This window comes from Neopelma chrysocephalum, unplaced genomic scaffold (assembly GCF_003984885.1).
Source record: "Neopelma chrysocephalum unplaced genomic scaffold, ASM398488v2 Primary Assembly neopelma1_97, whole genome shotgun sequence".
NCBI classification, from domain to species: Eukaryota; Metazoa; Chordata; class Aves; order Passeriformes; family Pipridae; genus Neopelma; species Neopelma chrysocephalum.
Window position 1 is genome coordinate 1,344,497 of NW_020897760.1, and position 15,466 is coordinate 1,359,962.

Consider the following 15,466-nt stretch of genomic DNA (forward strand, 5'->3'; position numbering starts at 1 on the left):
CAACATCATCTCCGCATTGAGCAGCCTGGAGAGCTCCAGAGGGTCCTTTGCCAGCAGAAAGTGTGTTCTGGACACCACAGTGACAGTTTTGAACTCTGAGGGAATGATGTACATCCTGTGAGGAGCTGGGTGGGCTCAGCCTGGAGAAAAAGAGGCTCAGGGGGGACCTTCTCTCTCTCTGCAACTCCCTGACAGGAGGGTGGAGCCGGAGGCTCTGCTCTCAGGGAACAAGGGACAGGGCAAGGGGAAACGGCCTCAAGGTGTGCCAGGGGAGGTTCAGTTTGGACATCAGGAGGAATTCCCTCATGGAAGGAGTATTCAGGCATTGGAAGGGGCTGCCCATGGAGGTGGTGGAGTCCGCATCCCTGGAGGTGTCCAAGGAACAACTGGACGTGGCACTCAGTGCTCTGGGCTGGGTGACACGGTGGGGATCGGGCACAGGCTGGACTTGATGGTCTGGGAGTCTCTTCCAGCCTCAATGATTCTGGGATTCTGTGATCTGATAAACCCTTATCTCCTGGGTCTGCCAAGGCAAGGTTTTAGCAGCATAAGCTTTGCCTTTGCTTTTTCAGCCGTGGAGTAACCAGGTGGAGCACAGCACTCTGGTGTTAAGCTTTTGAAGGAGAAATACCATCATGCAGCATCTCGTCTTGCTTACCAGGGAGATCGTTATAAGGGCTGTTCTGGGGTGGATTTATTGCCCCAGAATATTGGACTTCGAAATATTTGAAACAACAGCTTCACCTGAGCATGGAAGGGGAAGTCTCTTTTCAGGAATATATTTTTAACATGGACTATCTGCTGCAGTATACATACATAAATATATATATATTCTCCTTGACAGACACCTGCCTTACCCAAAGAGCAGAAATGCTCTCAATTTTTCCCATCTTCCTGCAGTTTTGCCACATTCAACTGATTGAAGTATTCCCAATTCCCACCTCCTTTTGAGGCACATTCTCATGCAGACATGTCTCCTGACACGCAGAGATATGATGTCATGACAATCCTTTCACACATTAAAGGTATAAGCAGAATTTGAGATAAATTATAGAAATTTCAGGCTGGTGCCAGCTTTGAGACAGACAAGAAAATTAGTAAAATGAGGTTGTATCCATTACAGTCTGCAGAAAGTATGTCTAGATCTCCTTCAGCAGCTCTGGGGTGGGCTGTGGAGAGGCTGTAACTGGTGATTGCAACATGGAATATCTTGGGAGATCAGATGAAAACGTGTGGGGAACTTACAAAGGAACAGTGAAACAGAGACTGCAAAAGGCAGAAAAGGAAGATGAGGCAGATAGGGTGAGAAGAAAAACAACCTGGAGGCAGATCTGTGGGAAGATCCTGGAAGAGATCAGTCAGGTAGGAACCAGACAGGGAGAGAGATGAAGAGTCGGTCTGGAATGTGCAGAAAAGCAAAAAATACTGTGCACTCGGGATAATTAGCTTTTCTCTGAGTTGTATAACTTTATCTACAATTCCTGTTTTCTTAATGTTCCACCCAAGTAGGATCTCTGTTTCCTGGAGATTTTTCTTCATCTCTTTGAGGGGTGTTGATGTTTCCAGTAGATCTGCTCCTATAAAATGTTTGGCCAAAGTAGTTGTGCCCATATCCCCTGTTGAGCTGTCCTGCCCTGACCCTTCTGCCAGTGTGGGATAACTCCCCTTTGTGTCTCTAGTGATGTCTTGCCCAATCTTGTTCTCAACATCTCGGGAAATTGGGGTTTTATCACTTCCTTAGGCAAATTCCTTCATGGAATAACAAAACTCACTTAGGGTAGGCTTTCTCCTCAGACTCAGAAAGAGACTTACAAGTGGAAAACTGTTTTTCTGTAGTTTAAACATTCATTTTGAATAGTTTATCTCATTACTCAGACTTTGAACTCCTTTTTTGCTGTTTTGCTTTAGTGAGATATGAATTGCATGTGTTGCAATCACATTCATTTTTGTATCAGGAAAAATTAATTACTCCTGATTATATGTATATCATTATAGAATTAGGGTATATAATTAAGGTATAGAATGACCCACTGGTGGGATATAAAGTATGACAGAAGGGGCCCATTAATTAAACACTATGAATTTTTTATTTGCATGGTTTAAGTGGACTTTTCTTTGACCTTAAAAAGATGAGTTCCTGCAAGACCGAGGATTTTAATCTCTGCTTCCTTTGCTCTCTGCTTTGTTTCTGTACAACAGATTTATTCCACATTAAACTCTTCATTCATTTCTGAGCTTGGTGTCATCTCAGTTACCTTCTTTCTTCCCATTTTGGCTAAGACTGTCTTTAGTTCGTGTTAAAATACATTGCACAGAGAGGCAGCTTTTTGTAAACTGTATTGAAGTTTATTTAGTCACAAAGGCTTTACAAGGACTGACGTGTGAAATTCACTCCACACTTATGCAATCTAGTCATAAAATCAGCTATTAGCCAACTTCTCTGTGGGGAGTGTGTTTGAATACACTTGACTTGGCTTTTCACAGGGTTCTAATTGTCTGTTGTGACTTCTCATTAACTTAAAACCAATGTTTCTTAACAGTCAGAGAGATTTGAACAGATAATTATCTTTCCAAGGTTAAGGATGAGTCATCATTCATCTGCAACGATTCCATATATAAATAAAATCTTAATGGGATAATGGCTCTCTCTACTGATCACATTTCTCAGGTTGACTCTTTTCCCAAACAAGTTCAAGTTCAAGCAGGGCATGAGGGAATTTTTAAGGATTAGGACTTAACTTTTAAACTCTTCATTCAAAATTCAGTTGCAATATTAACAGGACAAGAGGAAATGACCTGTGCCAGGGGAGGTTCAGGTTGGATATCAGGAGGAATTTCTGGCCGTGGCACTCAGTGCTCTGGGCTGGGTGACACGGTGGGGATCGGGCACAGGCTGGACTCGATCCTGGAGGTCTTTTCCAACCTGGATGATTCTGGGATTCTGTGATTCTAATATTAAGGAGATTTTTCCCCCTATTTTTTACTGGTGACATCGAATGGACAAGCCTGTTGCAGTGCCCCCAGTACAAGTTGCTGTGTGTAAATGCCGTTTATGGGATTCACAGACTAGAGGGAGCAGTTGGTGGGGGTTTAAAGGTCAGGGGTGTGAGTGAAGTGGGCAGATGGGCCATTGGAGTGATGGATGCTGAGCTCTGCTCCCTCCTCTCCACACCCTGGGTGGAATAGCTGTAGGTGTCTTGCATTCCGTGTGACCTTCCTGGTGCTCCAGCACTTGGACCCACTACATGTGGTGAGTCCCAAAAGGGAGAAAAGTCCTACTAATTCCTGATTTTTTAGACCCATTTTCCTCCTGGAGACATTTACTGAGTGAGGTGGTTCACGGATGAGTTTGCTGAGATGAGGCTCTGATCCTTCCCCCATCCATGACTCATCCCTTTCCGTGGCTGGCTGGGAGTCACCTTCCCACGGAGTGCTTCCTACCTGGCCTGGAGTTACAACAGAGCTTTTCCAAGGAGAGGAGTCACTGCTGTCACTTCCATGCACAGCAGTCCTGAGTCAGCACAGGTAGAGATTAAATCTGGGCATGTCTTGTGGACCTCTTTTCTGGGAGGCTTTTGTGTTCTGCTTTGATTGGGTGATATGTTCCTACATGGTGTAGCTGCTCTGAGTGTTCCCTTCAGTCAAATAAAACATTTACTAAGGGCACAGTAATGCTTTGCTCTTCAGTCTGAGCTTTAATTGAGGGATATCAGAAAATGCCCAGTTGTCAGCCTGGAGAACTACCTCACAAACAGTAAAGTTTGGTTTTCTAATATGGTTTCCTTTGTAGATGAGATGATGGACATCTGCTCTGTGAGATTCATTGTGATGTTTTCAAAGCCTGTTTAAGAAAACATCAATTTGAACACTCTGGAGTTTTAAATATCAAAATACCTCTGTGGTCATAGCATTGTTAGTACTTTTGTTCTGGTGAATGTGTTGCCTGTTTGCAGAATATGGTTCTTTTGTGGGCACTTAACACTAAAATATTGCCAGGTGAACAAAAGTACCTATGGAAAAGATATTGTCCAGTGCCAAATGTGAATGTGTGAGGAGTGGGAATGATATAGCCCATTATTTGTGGGTTTGAGCAGTGCCCTGTGACATAAGGGATGAACCAGTTTGGTTTCAGCAGGGGCAACAGCACCTCAGATCCCTGTCTCTTAGGGGTTTTGTCACAGGCCTACAGGAGCTACCCCATTTTTGGGTGGGAGAAATGGAAGAATCGGGACGTGGGGAGGCAAGAGATTGAGCATCCAAACCTTAGGTACCAGTCTGACACCGACCAGGTCCTGGTCAGTGTTTGGTTCTTTGTCACCTCCCCCCCATCTCAGCTTTATCCTCAGAGCAAACCCATCGACCACAGTGTCCCGGATGATCCTGGTCACCGTGAGGGTGACACTGGCACTGGAGCCGCACTGTTTTCCGTAAACCCTGCAGGTTTAGCCAAGCATTCAGGTTAGATAAGAAGCTCAACTGTTAATTGAAAGTCAAGAACGATGATTAGCTCAGCTGGTCAGAGCATGGTGCCATAACACCAAGGCTGTGGGTTTGATCCTTGTGTGGCCATTCATTTGAAAGTTGGATTCAGTGGGTCCCTTCCAACACAGAACGTTCTGTGACTGACTGCAAGGTGCTGAGCAGTCAAAGGCTGGACTCCATGATCTTAGAGGTCTTTTCCAACCTAAAGGATTCTGTAACGAGGAGGGATGAACCCAGTGGGCCAAAATCTCAGCTTATGTGAAGGGGTGTCCCTGGCTGTTCCACTTGACCTGGGCCCAGGATCTGTCCCCAGCAGTGGTTCCTGCCCTGTATATCTGCACAGGCTGGGCTGTGTTTGGAGGTGAGTTATAGTGCCTTCCAATTGGTGTTTACATTGGAAATGCTTGCCAGAGTGTTAAATAAGCAGTGCTACCAGGTGGGCTTGTAAGCAGGGCCATATTTGTAAGAAGTGTGGTGGCTGTGTCTGAACCGAACGGCTCCTGCATTTGTAACTTGGTGTTCACAATGGTCTCAGGATTTTTTCATGAGATAGAAAGTTGCTAGTGGGTCAAATAAAGGCAGAACATCTTTGCATATCCTTGCACTGCCACTTTTTGTAAGTGAAATCTGGGAATAAGGTAAAGGGATGCTGTCAAAGTAAAACGAATACACTTCAAAACATTCCTGTTCTCACCTCACACTCAGCCCCTGACTCTCTGTGCACCTCTGGGGCAAGTGAGATCACCCAGCACTGGGGACCCAGCCAGGGTGCAGGATTGGGCTGCAGGATGGTAATTTGTAGTGAATCTTTTCACATTGAGCACTGCTTGGTTTTATTTTCAAATTCCCTCTCCTCTCCCACGTTCAGGGCCGTATCCAGCATTGCTCTCCTCATTTTTGAGGTCAGGTTTCCTGGGGCTGGGTGGACACAGGGAATTAGGAGGTGCACTGCTTTTCCATACCATGGAATGTGTGTGCACACCCCTTCTTCCCACCCTTCCCACCATCACTCACTAAAGCTCTTAGATACGTGCATGAATCCCTGGAGCCTGGTGGGATGTGGCAGCTGCCACGGGTGGCCACAGTTCCCAGAGTCCTGCATGGGTGTTAGATGAAATCATCCATGTTTGGATACAGGGAGGTGTTTTACCATGACCTACAGCTGAGGCTGGACATGTGCTGGCAGTTCCCTTAACACCATCCTCCCTACAGCTTGCTGATTGCATGTTAAAATTAGGTAAAAATACAAGTAAAGACTAAAGTCCCCATTCAGCTTTTGCTTGAGAAGTAAAGAATTATCACAGCAATGAGCAAATGCTGCTGGTGTTGAGATGAGTCTGTCCAGCCCCTGTTTAGGAGAACTTTTCATACAAGTAGCCCTATTAACTTCAGTGCATAAAGTGTCTCCTCTTGCGCTCGTGGTTTGCAGGATTAAAATCGCTTGTAAATAGTAATAGATAACACTTTGAGAAGCCTCATAGCTTTGGTGTTTTCCTCACACTGCAGAGTCATTCTACCTCTGTAAAACTCGTGGAGGGATTTTAAGGTGGGCCAAACACATCCCAAGGATTGGCTGCTTAATTAGCACAAGGCCTCCCAGTGAACAGTCTTGCAAAACAAGCTCCAGCGCTGGCGCAGTGCCTTTTTCCACTTGGCTGGTCCTGCTGCCCATCTGTCTCAGCCTGCCAGCACTTTAATAGCTGCTGCTCTTCAAATAATGTCATTACTATGCCAGGAACTTTATTCCTGATCATGTAGGATCGATATATTAACAGCATCTCTTGGTTTTTCTCCTTTTCCCTTCCAGGGGCAAATTCCTCAGTTGTTGCTGATTTCATGCCCACATCATCATGGAACATCTCCAGTGAATTAGACAAAGGTAAGAGGACACAAAATACATAGAAGCACCTGAAATCAGATTTGAAAATCCCAATTCTTGACCAGCTCAGCCAACAAAGGCACAAGGGGGCATTTAAGATAAAGCTCATTTGCCCTGTAATCTTTTGGCATTTAATTACATGTGGTTCTGTGATTTCTGGAGATTGCTGTGTTTGTTTCTTGTCTCAGTAAAATGTTCCACATGGCAAAAATAGTTCAAGATGTGAGTTCTGTTGGTTTATGAACTGCTTCACTCGTTTTGTCTGGTGGATGTTAGGCTTTGGACTCACAATTCACAAGCACTGGGCAGTCACTTTGCCTTGGTGTGTTTATTGTGAAATTTTGAGGCTTTAATAATAGAGGGAGAAATACATTTGCAGGTGGGGATTATGTGTGACTTGGAGCTCTGTGAAGGGTATATATTGTAAGAACAGGGATGTATTTCTCATTCCCCTTGATTGTGTAAATGATGCACCACTAATTATTTAAGCCAAATTGCTCAGATTCCTCCAGCCCTTATTGCAAGGCAGTGGCTGCAGCTCCTGAGTCAATGTGGTCTTTGAAATGGTTCTGATGAACCATTCCAGTGGAGTGCAATTTGTCAACCACTCCTTTCATTTGCTTCAAACTTTACTGACCATTTACTCTTTAGCTGGAAATTTCCCATAATGGAATTCTGCCACAGATGGTTTTTCCAACTGTTTTTGTCTGTATTTTGTTAATGTTTTTTTGAACATGTGTTCATAATGCTTTATGTTTATGCATAAATATGTTTTCTGTGCTTAAGTATGAAGAGAATATGTGGTTCTGAGTACTTGAGGTTGATTCTTTCACATCTGCCTTCCCAGTAGGGAAGGAGCAGGACTTTCTGGTGATCCAGGACACAGTGGAGAAGACAAAAGTCAAAGGGCTGGTGCTTTGTGATGGGACAGGGAGAAAAGCTTCTAGTCATTAACAGAGAATTCTCAAGTCACAGCAAATTACTGAAAGAAGGTGTTGCCAGACTGGATGTCTTATCCCACTGCAGGGATTCATCCAGGTGCTCGTGGCGGGGCTGGGCTGTGCTCAGGGAACATCCCGAAGCTGCAGAGAGGTGAAGGCAGAGGTCTCCCCAGACAGGATCATGAAATGGTTTGGGTTGGGAGGGGCCTTAAAGATCATCCCATTCCACCCCCTGCCACGGGCAGGGACACCTTCCACTAACCCAGGTTGCTCCAAGCCCCGTCCAACCTGGCCTTGGACACTTACAGGGATGGGGCAGCCACAGCTTCTCTGGGCAACCTGTGCCAGTGTCTCACCACCCTCACAGGGTATTCCTTCCCAATATCCCACCTAACCCTGCCCCCTGGCAGTGGAAAGCTATTCCCCCTTGTCCTGTCACTTCATGCCCTTGTAAAAAGCCACATTGGAGAAGAATTTATTTCTAATATCCAATCTTAATCTACCCTCTTTCACTGTTTCTTTACTTGTTTGGCAGCTTTCTTTGGTTTTTCAAAAAGTAGGAAATAACTAAATGGCCTAGAAAATGCAAGTTAAGGCCACAAATGCTCAAAATTTGGGAATTGCAGAGAGAAGGCAAAACTTTGGACAGTCAAAGCAGAGCTGACACTTCCTGTGCCAGCTGAGCCTGACCTCTCCATTAGTAATTGAACTATTTTCCACGTTACTTCCATGGCACCTGTTCCTGAGCTCTATATGTTGTCAGAAACAGGTAAAATGAACTTCCAGGCTCCTAATCCACCTGGAATGCAGCAATTACCACTGGCTGGGCTGAATTCTGCATTCCTGGGGGATTACCAGCCCCTTTGCTGGAGCTGATTAGCATTTAGGCTGCTGTCAGCTCCCACACCTAAACATGGATTTACATATGGGATTAAAATGCAAAAGCTGAGTCAGAGGGCGAGTTCTCCTCCCAGCAAAGTGAGGCACACAGGTTTTGTCTTGTCTGGGAGAGAACAGGGGCTTTAATGTGGGAGCTGCTGCTTCTGCTGAAGGTCTTGTATAAAGCACATGCTGACCTGGGGAGTTGAAACCTCAGAGGAGAAAATTAGGTGTGCACTTAGTTTCCATTTCTTTTGCAAACAAGCATCTCAAGGAATCAACATCCACTTGTCTTTGCTGCACTCAGCCAGGAGGTCACGCAGTAAAACTCAGTTTAAAGCCTATTAAGTTCACCACATGAAAGTGGTTCCCAGCCAAATTTCCCAATTAAATGGCTGCCTGCTCTAAGTGGCTCCAACTCTACCTGCTGCCTTTTGGAAATGAGCATCTCCACTATATCCCGTGTGTTTGGGAAGGAGGAACAGCTCAGAGTCTTGATAATAATATTCTGCATTTTGAAATAATGACTTAATCTGCTGCTTTCCCTCGCTCTCAGTGAGTTCTGCACTGATTATCTTACAACTGAGCCCTTTCAGGTTTCAATTTCTATTAAATAAGCCAAATCGACAGCATTAAACAGTTGCCTGTTTATTCTTTTTAGCAGGAAATGAATTTAAAAGAGACGCAGCCACCCGTGAAGAGCTGTTGAAAGCAGCGATTGATGGGAGGGAGGAGGTGGTTTCTCACCAAAACCTTAAAAAAACAAACAAACTGGGCATAAAAAATAAAAAAATAATCACTTTTAAAACAGAGGGGATTTAGCTGTGAGCATTTCTCTCTCTTTTCCCACTGCTAAACCACGGGGTGCAGAGGGACTGCCACGAGGGAAAAAGAGAGATGAAAATATGATCCAATAGATATTTAATTATATAAGGAAAACTAAGTGAACTTCATGGGAAAAAGGGGGCTCTGGTGGTAGGAAAAGACCCATTTCAGGGGGTCAGTGGCAGGATGTGAAGCGTTTCACCCCCAAGTTGCTGGTTGAGATTCTCTCAGGCTGGGGGAACCTGCAGCTTTCAATTTACTATCAGCTCTTCTTTTCCTTCTTTAAAAAGGTGAAGAGCCCTTCCTTCAGCTGCTTCTCTTCCACAAAAATGATGGTGGAAGGGGAAGCTTTTCCCTCCCTCTGACCTGGGTTTATTTACAAAGAAATGGGCCTGAATTTGAGTGAGAGCCTATTTACGTCTGTACAGTGGAGGAATTGTTTGGGATCTCTCCATCCTTAGGCTAAGATAATATTGGAGTCTTTGCCAAGAAAGAGTCAGCTTTGAAATATTATTTTCTTTTGACTGTGAGTGGGATTCAACTTCAGTGACTGTTGGTTCTGCAGGACTGATAAGAGAACGATGGAGACGTTGGCAGGTTCTTGTGGTCCCCCATTCCCACCTGCAGCCTCCTCTGGAGCTTGTTCCATCATGGCCATGCCCAAGGATGTGTCCTGGAGCTGAGGGCACTGGGGCTGGAGTGCAGCTGGAGTGCTGGTACCTCCTCCTCCTCCTCCTGGGATCTTCACTTGGTCCTTCAGCTTCCAAAGAAAACTATTAGTGTGAAGTTTTACAGATACTGCCTGTTTTCCTTTCCCTTCCATGGCCTTTGGCAAACAAGTATAAAACTTTGGAATAGTTCAGGGCTTGGGAACCATTTCCATTTACAGACATCCATGATCCCAAGCCCAGGATTTGAGCTCTCAGCATTCCCAGCCTCTCCATGTGGCACAGACCTTGCAGTCAGCACTTGGCAGTTCCATGGTGCTCCAGGGAAGGCAAACATTCCCTGGAGAGCTTGGCAGCAGGAGTCGGGATTTTACAAAATGGACCCCAAATCACTCAGTAGTTTAAGGTTAATCTGGGATTTATCCTTAATATTCAAAGGCATATCAATACAGGGATCACCTATAGCAAGCATCCCCCTGGGATGGTCTGGGGATCCACAGCAGGAAATAACTGTGGAAGGTCAAAACAAGGAATGGGAGAATTGCAGCATTTGGGAATGTGTCATTAACTTCCTGGAGATCCTTGTGTGGGCAGAACACTCCCTAGCAGGGTGGGCTGGACCATGGCTACAGCACAAGGAAGGGTCTGCAGGACATCCAGGTGCTGATGGACCCTTTGGGTGTGGGATTTTCCAAGGGGAGGCTCTGCCATCCTTCCTGACAAATCCAGGCTAAAGCTGCCCCTTGGAACATCTTTCCAAGCAGAGAAATGACCTGGCTTTGAGTTCTTGTAGGGGAGATCTTTGTGATCTCCCAGGGAGAATTTGACTCTTAGGCAAACTACATCTTAAACAACATAAACAAAACCAAACGTGGAGAAAACCAGGTGGATCGAGGCCTCCTGCCTTTGGCCCCAGCTCTTTGGAGATTTCCAGATTCTCCTTTGAAATCACTGCATGTGAATTCGATCCGTGTGGTGAAAGGGGAAGAATTACAGCTTTCACATTCATGCACAATTTACCTTTTTATTTTCCTTTATTATCTGGGGGATATTGGGTAAATCAAGGTCCCCTGATGGAGCTCAGGATCCTGATTCGATTTGTGGGGTCCCGTTAGTAGCGAGGCAGTAAATTACTGCTACTTTGTTTGAACATTTTTTTAGCCACAGTACATTAGCTCCTTTTGTTTGCTTTTCCACTGACGGAGTGTATGGTTTTATTTGAGAATTTGTGTTTCTTGAATGTCTCATTTATAAATAATACAGGGTGTGAAATTCGAAGGTCACAGAACACAACCCGAAAAAGAAACCCTAAGTAACTTGGGGCATTCATGGCAAAAATCTTTCACAAAAAGCTTCACTTAGGTTGGATTTTTTCTATAAGCTGAGTGTGTGCAGTGAATATTGACCATTATCCATAAGGTAACTATATATAATAATCTTTTCCTGGCTCATCCAGCTATCTTTGTTTATTTGAAAGATTGATAGATCAGAGGGTCAAGGGACGTGTTTTATTGTACGTTTCTGGTCCAAATTTCCTGACATTTTTGGTTTTAAAAAAATAGACCTTTAAAAGGCACAGAAAGGGCTAATAAGAACCAGATCCTAAAGTGATGCTATGTCAAAATGTCAGAAATAACAGCTTTTCTTTGACTCTACAGCATTAATCTTGAGGCACATACCTTTCCATGCACCCTCCCTTTAATGCTGCACTTTTTCTACGTGGCTCTTTACTGCAGAGCAGCTTCTAAAGTGACAACAAAATCCCTTGATGGTTTTCAGTAGTTGGGTTTATAGCTGGATGTGGACATTTGTTTACCTATTCCAAATCACTTTTTTGGGGTGATAAAGTTTAGAGGCTTCCTACTTGTGCTGTAAAACTGGTTCCTGAGTAAAGAAGAGCTTCATTTCCCCTCTCCAGATCAGAGCGTCAAAGTGACCTCAGAGACATCTGTCCTTAAACCTCAGAGTTTAAGTAAAAGGAGAGGCAGATGCCAACCTCTCAGCTGCATGTGAAGAGTTCACAGTGCCGTGGAGGGGGACAAATTGTCCAGTTCCCATAAAAGCAAAAGGATTCTGGTTCCAGGTCATTTTTTGGAAGGCTGGTTTCCCTCCCTCCCTATGGCCCAGGGCTGTATCTAAGCTGCTAATTATCAGAAAGCAGCAATTAGTTCTGAGAATCTCAAGCACAGTGAGTGTCACCCGTGGAGATCTGCGAAGCCATCAAGCCTCAGGCAGCCTGTTTGGGTTCAGGGAGTTATCCTGGGTGGCTCTGAGGCCTCTGGATATGTTTGGGAAGAGGAAGCCCAGCTTCCGTGTGCATCCCAAATTGAGTCCTGCACACACATACCACTGAGGAAACTCCTTGGAAATTTAGCTGGGCAAACAAAGGCATGGAAGGTTTCCTTTTGTCCCAAGACAGTTGTCATTGAATATCCCACACCATTATCTGGACTTCTTTAGTGCTGATATTCTTCATATGGGTCACCAAATCATGGGTTGAGTGTGGCATCTCTTCCTCTACTTTTATTCATTTAAAATAAGTGAAATTCCAGCTGAGAGTTTTCCTTTTGCCCCTTTTAATAGCAAGTATCTGGTGATCAGACCCACAGATTGGGAGTTGTCTGTGTGTTACAGGCAGATCAAGCATTCAGTGGTCAATCCTTCTTCCAACAGGGAATTATGTGCCCTGTCTATGGCCACACTTCCATCAGAAGTCCTGCTGGTTCCTTCTTGAGCTCAAAATTCCACCGATTGAACATATGGAACAGCCAGCAAGCCCCTCCAGCGACTTCAGCCTGGGTGGGCTTCACATTGTTGATTTTCTCCAAAGACAACTGGAGATTTTCTAATTCCATACAGAAAATTTCCAATGGGCTGAGCTCAGTGGTGGTGCCGATACTTGTGAGTATGGGACACTTCTATGTGTAGCATCAGACTGGACTCTTGTGGATAATCCAGAGCGCTGAATGAATGAAAATGCTGCTTTCCAGGCTAAGATATTAAATGGGACAGAGTGTGTCAGACCCTCTGATATGCCCAAGAGGCTCCTTCCTTTTAGCTAAAGGTTTTCAACTCTTGTGTTATCATTCACTAAACAAATCTGTCTTGCAGGCACTGACTGAGACATTTTTTGGCATTTCTTCTTTCCAGTGCATGGTATGACAAAGAACCAGGGAACTGCTAGACCTTTTGGTTCACAAAGATAATTCAAGGTCAGGTTGGATGAAGCTTGATCAACCTTGTCTAATGGAAGGTGTCCCTGCCCATGGCAGGGAGTAGAACTGGATGAGCTTTAAGGTCCCTTCCAACCCAAACCATTCCAGGATTCTATAAATTCCATAAGCAGCCTGTGGGACTGGTGTCTCACCTGCCTTACTCCAGCCAGGTCAGGTGGTTGCTTTATGTGCTGCAGTGCAGGTTTGAGTTTTCAAATCCAGAATTAAACAAGTTCTCCAGTCCAGCAGCTGGAAATGGTGTCCCCACAGCTGCAGGTTTGCTTCAGAAAAGGTCTGGAGATCCTCCTTTCCAGGGAAGTGTGTTGTTACCCATCTGTAATGGAACTAACTTGGTACCCCAGTCTCTGGTGCACCTGGATTAAAGCTGTTTTAGGCTTGAACAGAGACTTTAATTTTAACTTTTCTTTGAATATTCTGAAAGATCAGAAGGCCAAAAAGAGAAGGATAAGTGAAACAACAACTCTTCTCATAAAATGACCCTTTCAGGGTCTAATCCTGCATCCCCTTCGTGCTTTAAACACCTTGTGAAATCAGAAACATGCAGCACACACGGTGCTGTGGGGGATAAAGGTCTCCCTGTGGCCAGCAAAATCTCCTGCAAGCAGAGAGGGTGTTACTGCCCTAAGATGTGTCTGTGGTAATTTAAGATAGAGTAACCATGTGGTCACACAGGAGATTAACATTCCTTGGCCAGCCAGGACGAGCTTTTATTTTGAAAGCCACCTGGGTTCCACTTAAAAGTAGTAGAATATTTGAGGATTTATTACACTGGGCAGGCTCCTATTTAACAATGTCAAGACAGAGCTGTGGAAATCCACACACTTTTCTTCTTCTGAGACACGCAACTCTCTCCATTTCATCCTTGCACAGCTGTTGCTGCTCTGTAACATCAAACCAGCAAAAAGTTTGGCCATGAAAGATACCTAATATTTGGGTTTTATATGCAGTGTCTCCAATTTATGTGCTCAGAATCATGAAGATGACTTATGATGTGTTGTGTTTGCCTTGGCAACGGCTCAAACCCAGAAATATATTTCAGGCTTGGCTTTCCAGATATTATCTCAAGTCATTTAAAAGTTCATTATAGGGCACCCGCTAGTGCTGCTCCAGTAAAGGGGCTGTCAGCATTTTTCAAGGGTTTATAACTCAGCCATTAAAAAAAAACTCTCTGTGGGCTGAAACTTGGCATTCGGGGTCTGGGCCCAGCAGTAAATTGTTTTTACAAATTAAAAAAAAATCAGTTGGACTATTATTAAATTATAGGTGGGCTAAATTTTATTTAGAGCTCTTTACTTCTGTAAATTAAATCATTTCCCAAATGTTTTTATAGAGTGCTGCTCTTAAATATGGATGGGCTTTTGTTATGTGCTTGAAACCCTGAGATTTAACTTAAAATATAATAACAGTGCTTATCCCACCATAGCACTTTTCACCTTCAAAGTGCTTTATGAGCATTATCTCATTAATGTCCATAGCAGCCTCCCCATGATGTAAGAGGGATTATTATCCTCGCTTTATAGCTACAGAGATTGAGCCAAAAGGTTTAAGGCTGTTTTTAAAAGGCCTTGGTTGCACAAATCCCATGTGAGCTTTGATTGGCTTTGGGTGTCTACTTCCCTTTGGCTCCTCTAAAAATCACAGCTGAAGTGATTCACCCAAGACTACTCAGCCAGGATTAAACTCAGACTTTCCAAAGGCCAGTGCCACTTCTCAGAAGAGCAGCAATTACTTTGTCCATGAGAACCATCTTGTTTCTAAGAAAATATTCTTTAGGTCAGAGGAAGTCAACTCTGGGCATCTGGGGAGCTCCTTGACGGCAGAGAGACTGTCAGGTGAAATATGGTGAGATGGTTTGGTTGCTCCAAGCCCTGTCCAACCTGGCCTTGGACACTCCCAGGGATGGGGCAGCCAAAGCTGCTCTGGGCAGCCTGTGCCAGGGCCTCACCACCCACACAGCCAAGAATTTCTCCTTTGATAGGCTTTGGTAGGTGAGAGTTTGACACAATTAATAAAAATAAAACTGTGTTTCTTTTCGGCCCCTCAATGCCAGGGAAGGACAGTGATGGATGTCTTTTGTGCATGCCAGGGAAGGAATGCTCATAATTCTATATGCCTCAGTAACATCCAAGGTTTTCTGGGAGCTTGTTTTTGATCCCAAAACTGCTTTATCTGTGAGAAACATCTTCTCATGAAGCTCCCAATGGCTTGAAACCTGCCCTGTTTAAATCTCATCTCAGGTGAGCTGCTTGATCTGATTTATGATTCAGGTGCTGAATTTATGGATTTGAGGATTAAGCTAAGCTGAATTTAGCAGATGCATTTTGTTTTGGTGTTTCTGTAGTAGCTCAAGGAGGAAGGTGGAGAACAATTAGAGGAGTCAGAACCTAGAGAGAAGTTGTCCCATAGCTCTTGCATTACAGCCCTCATTTTTCACTGACTTACGGTTGCTACTGATACCTTAAAATCCTTTTCCAGCCTTTGGAAACCTGCCCTACATTCTTACTCCTCTATTTGCCTCTCCTGTATTCCACAAGACCTTTTTCCCTGTTACACTGT

The 15,466-nt window shown here is 44.4% G+C and overlaps 1 protein-coding gene across 5 annotated transcripts in view; it reads left to right on the forward strand.

Moving 5' to 3' along the window:
- The window catches only part of ROR1 (receptor tyrosine kinase like orphan receptor 1), a 146,632-nt gene that overhangs the window by 90,781 nt on the left and 40,385 nt on the right, over positions 1-15,466 (forward strand). For all 5 annotated transcript variants that reach the window (XM_027694221.1, XM_027694226.1, XM_027694225.1 and 2 more), the window contains one exon: positions 6,290-6,361. In XM_027694221.1, coding sequence (XP_027550022.1) covers positions 6,290-6,361 — 72 coding nt within the window. The remainder of the gene's footprint in view (positions 1-6,289; positions 6,362-15,466) is intronic.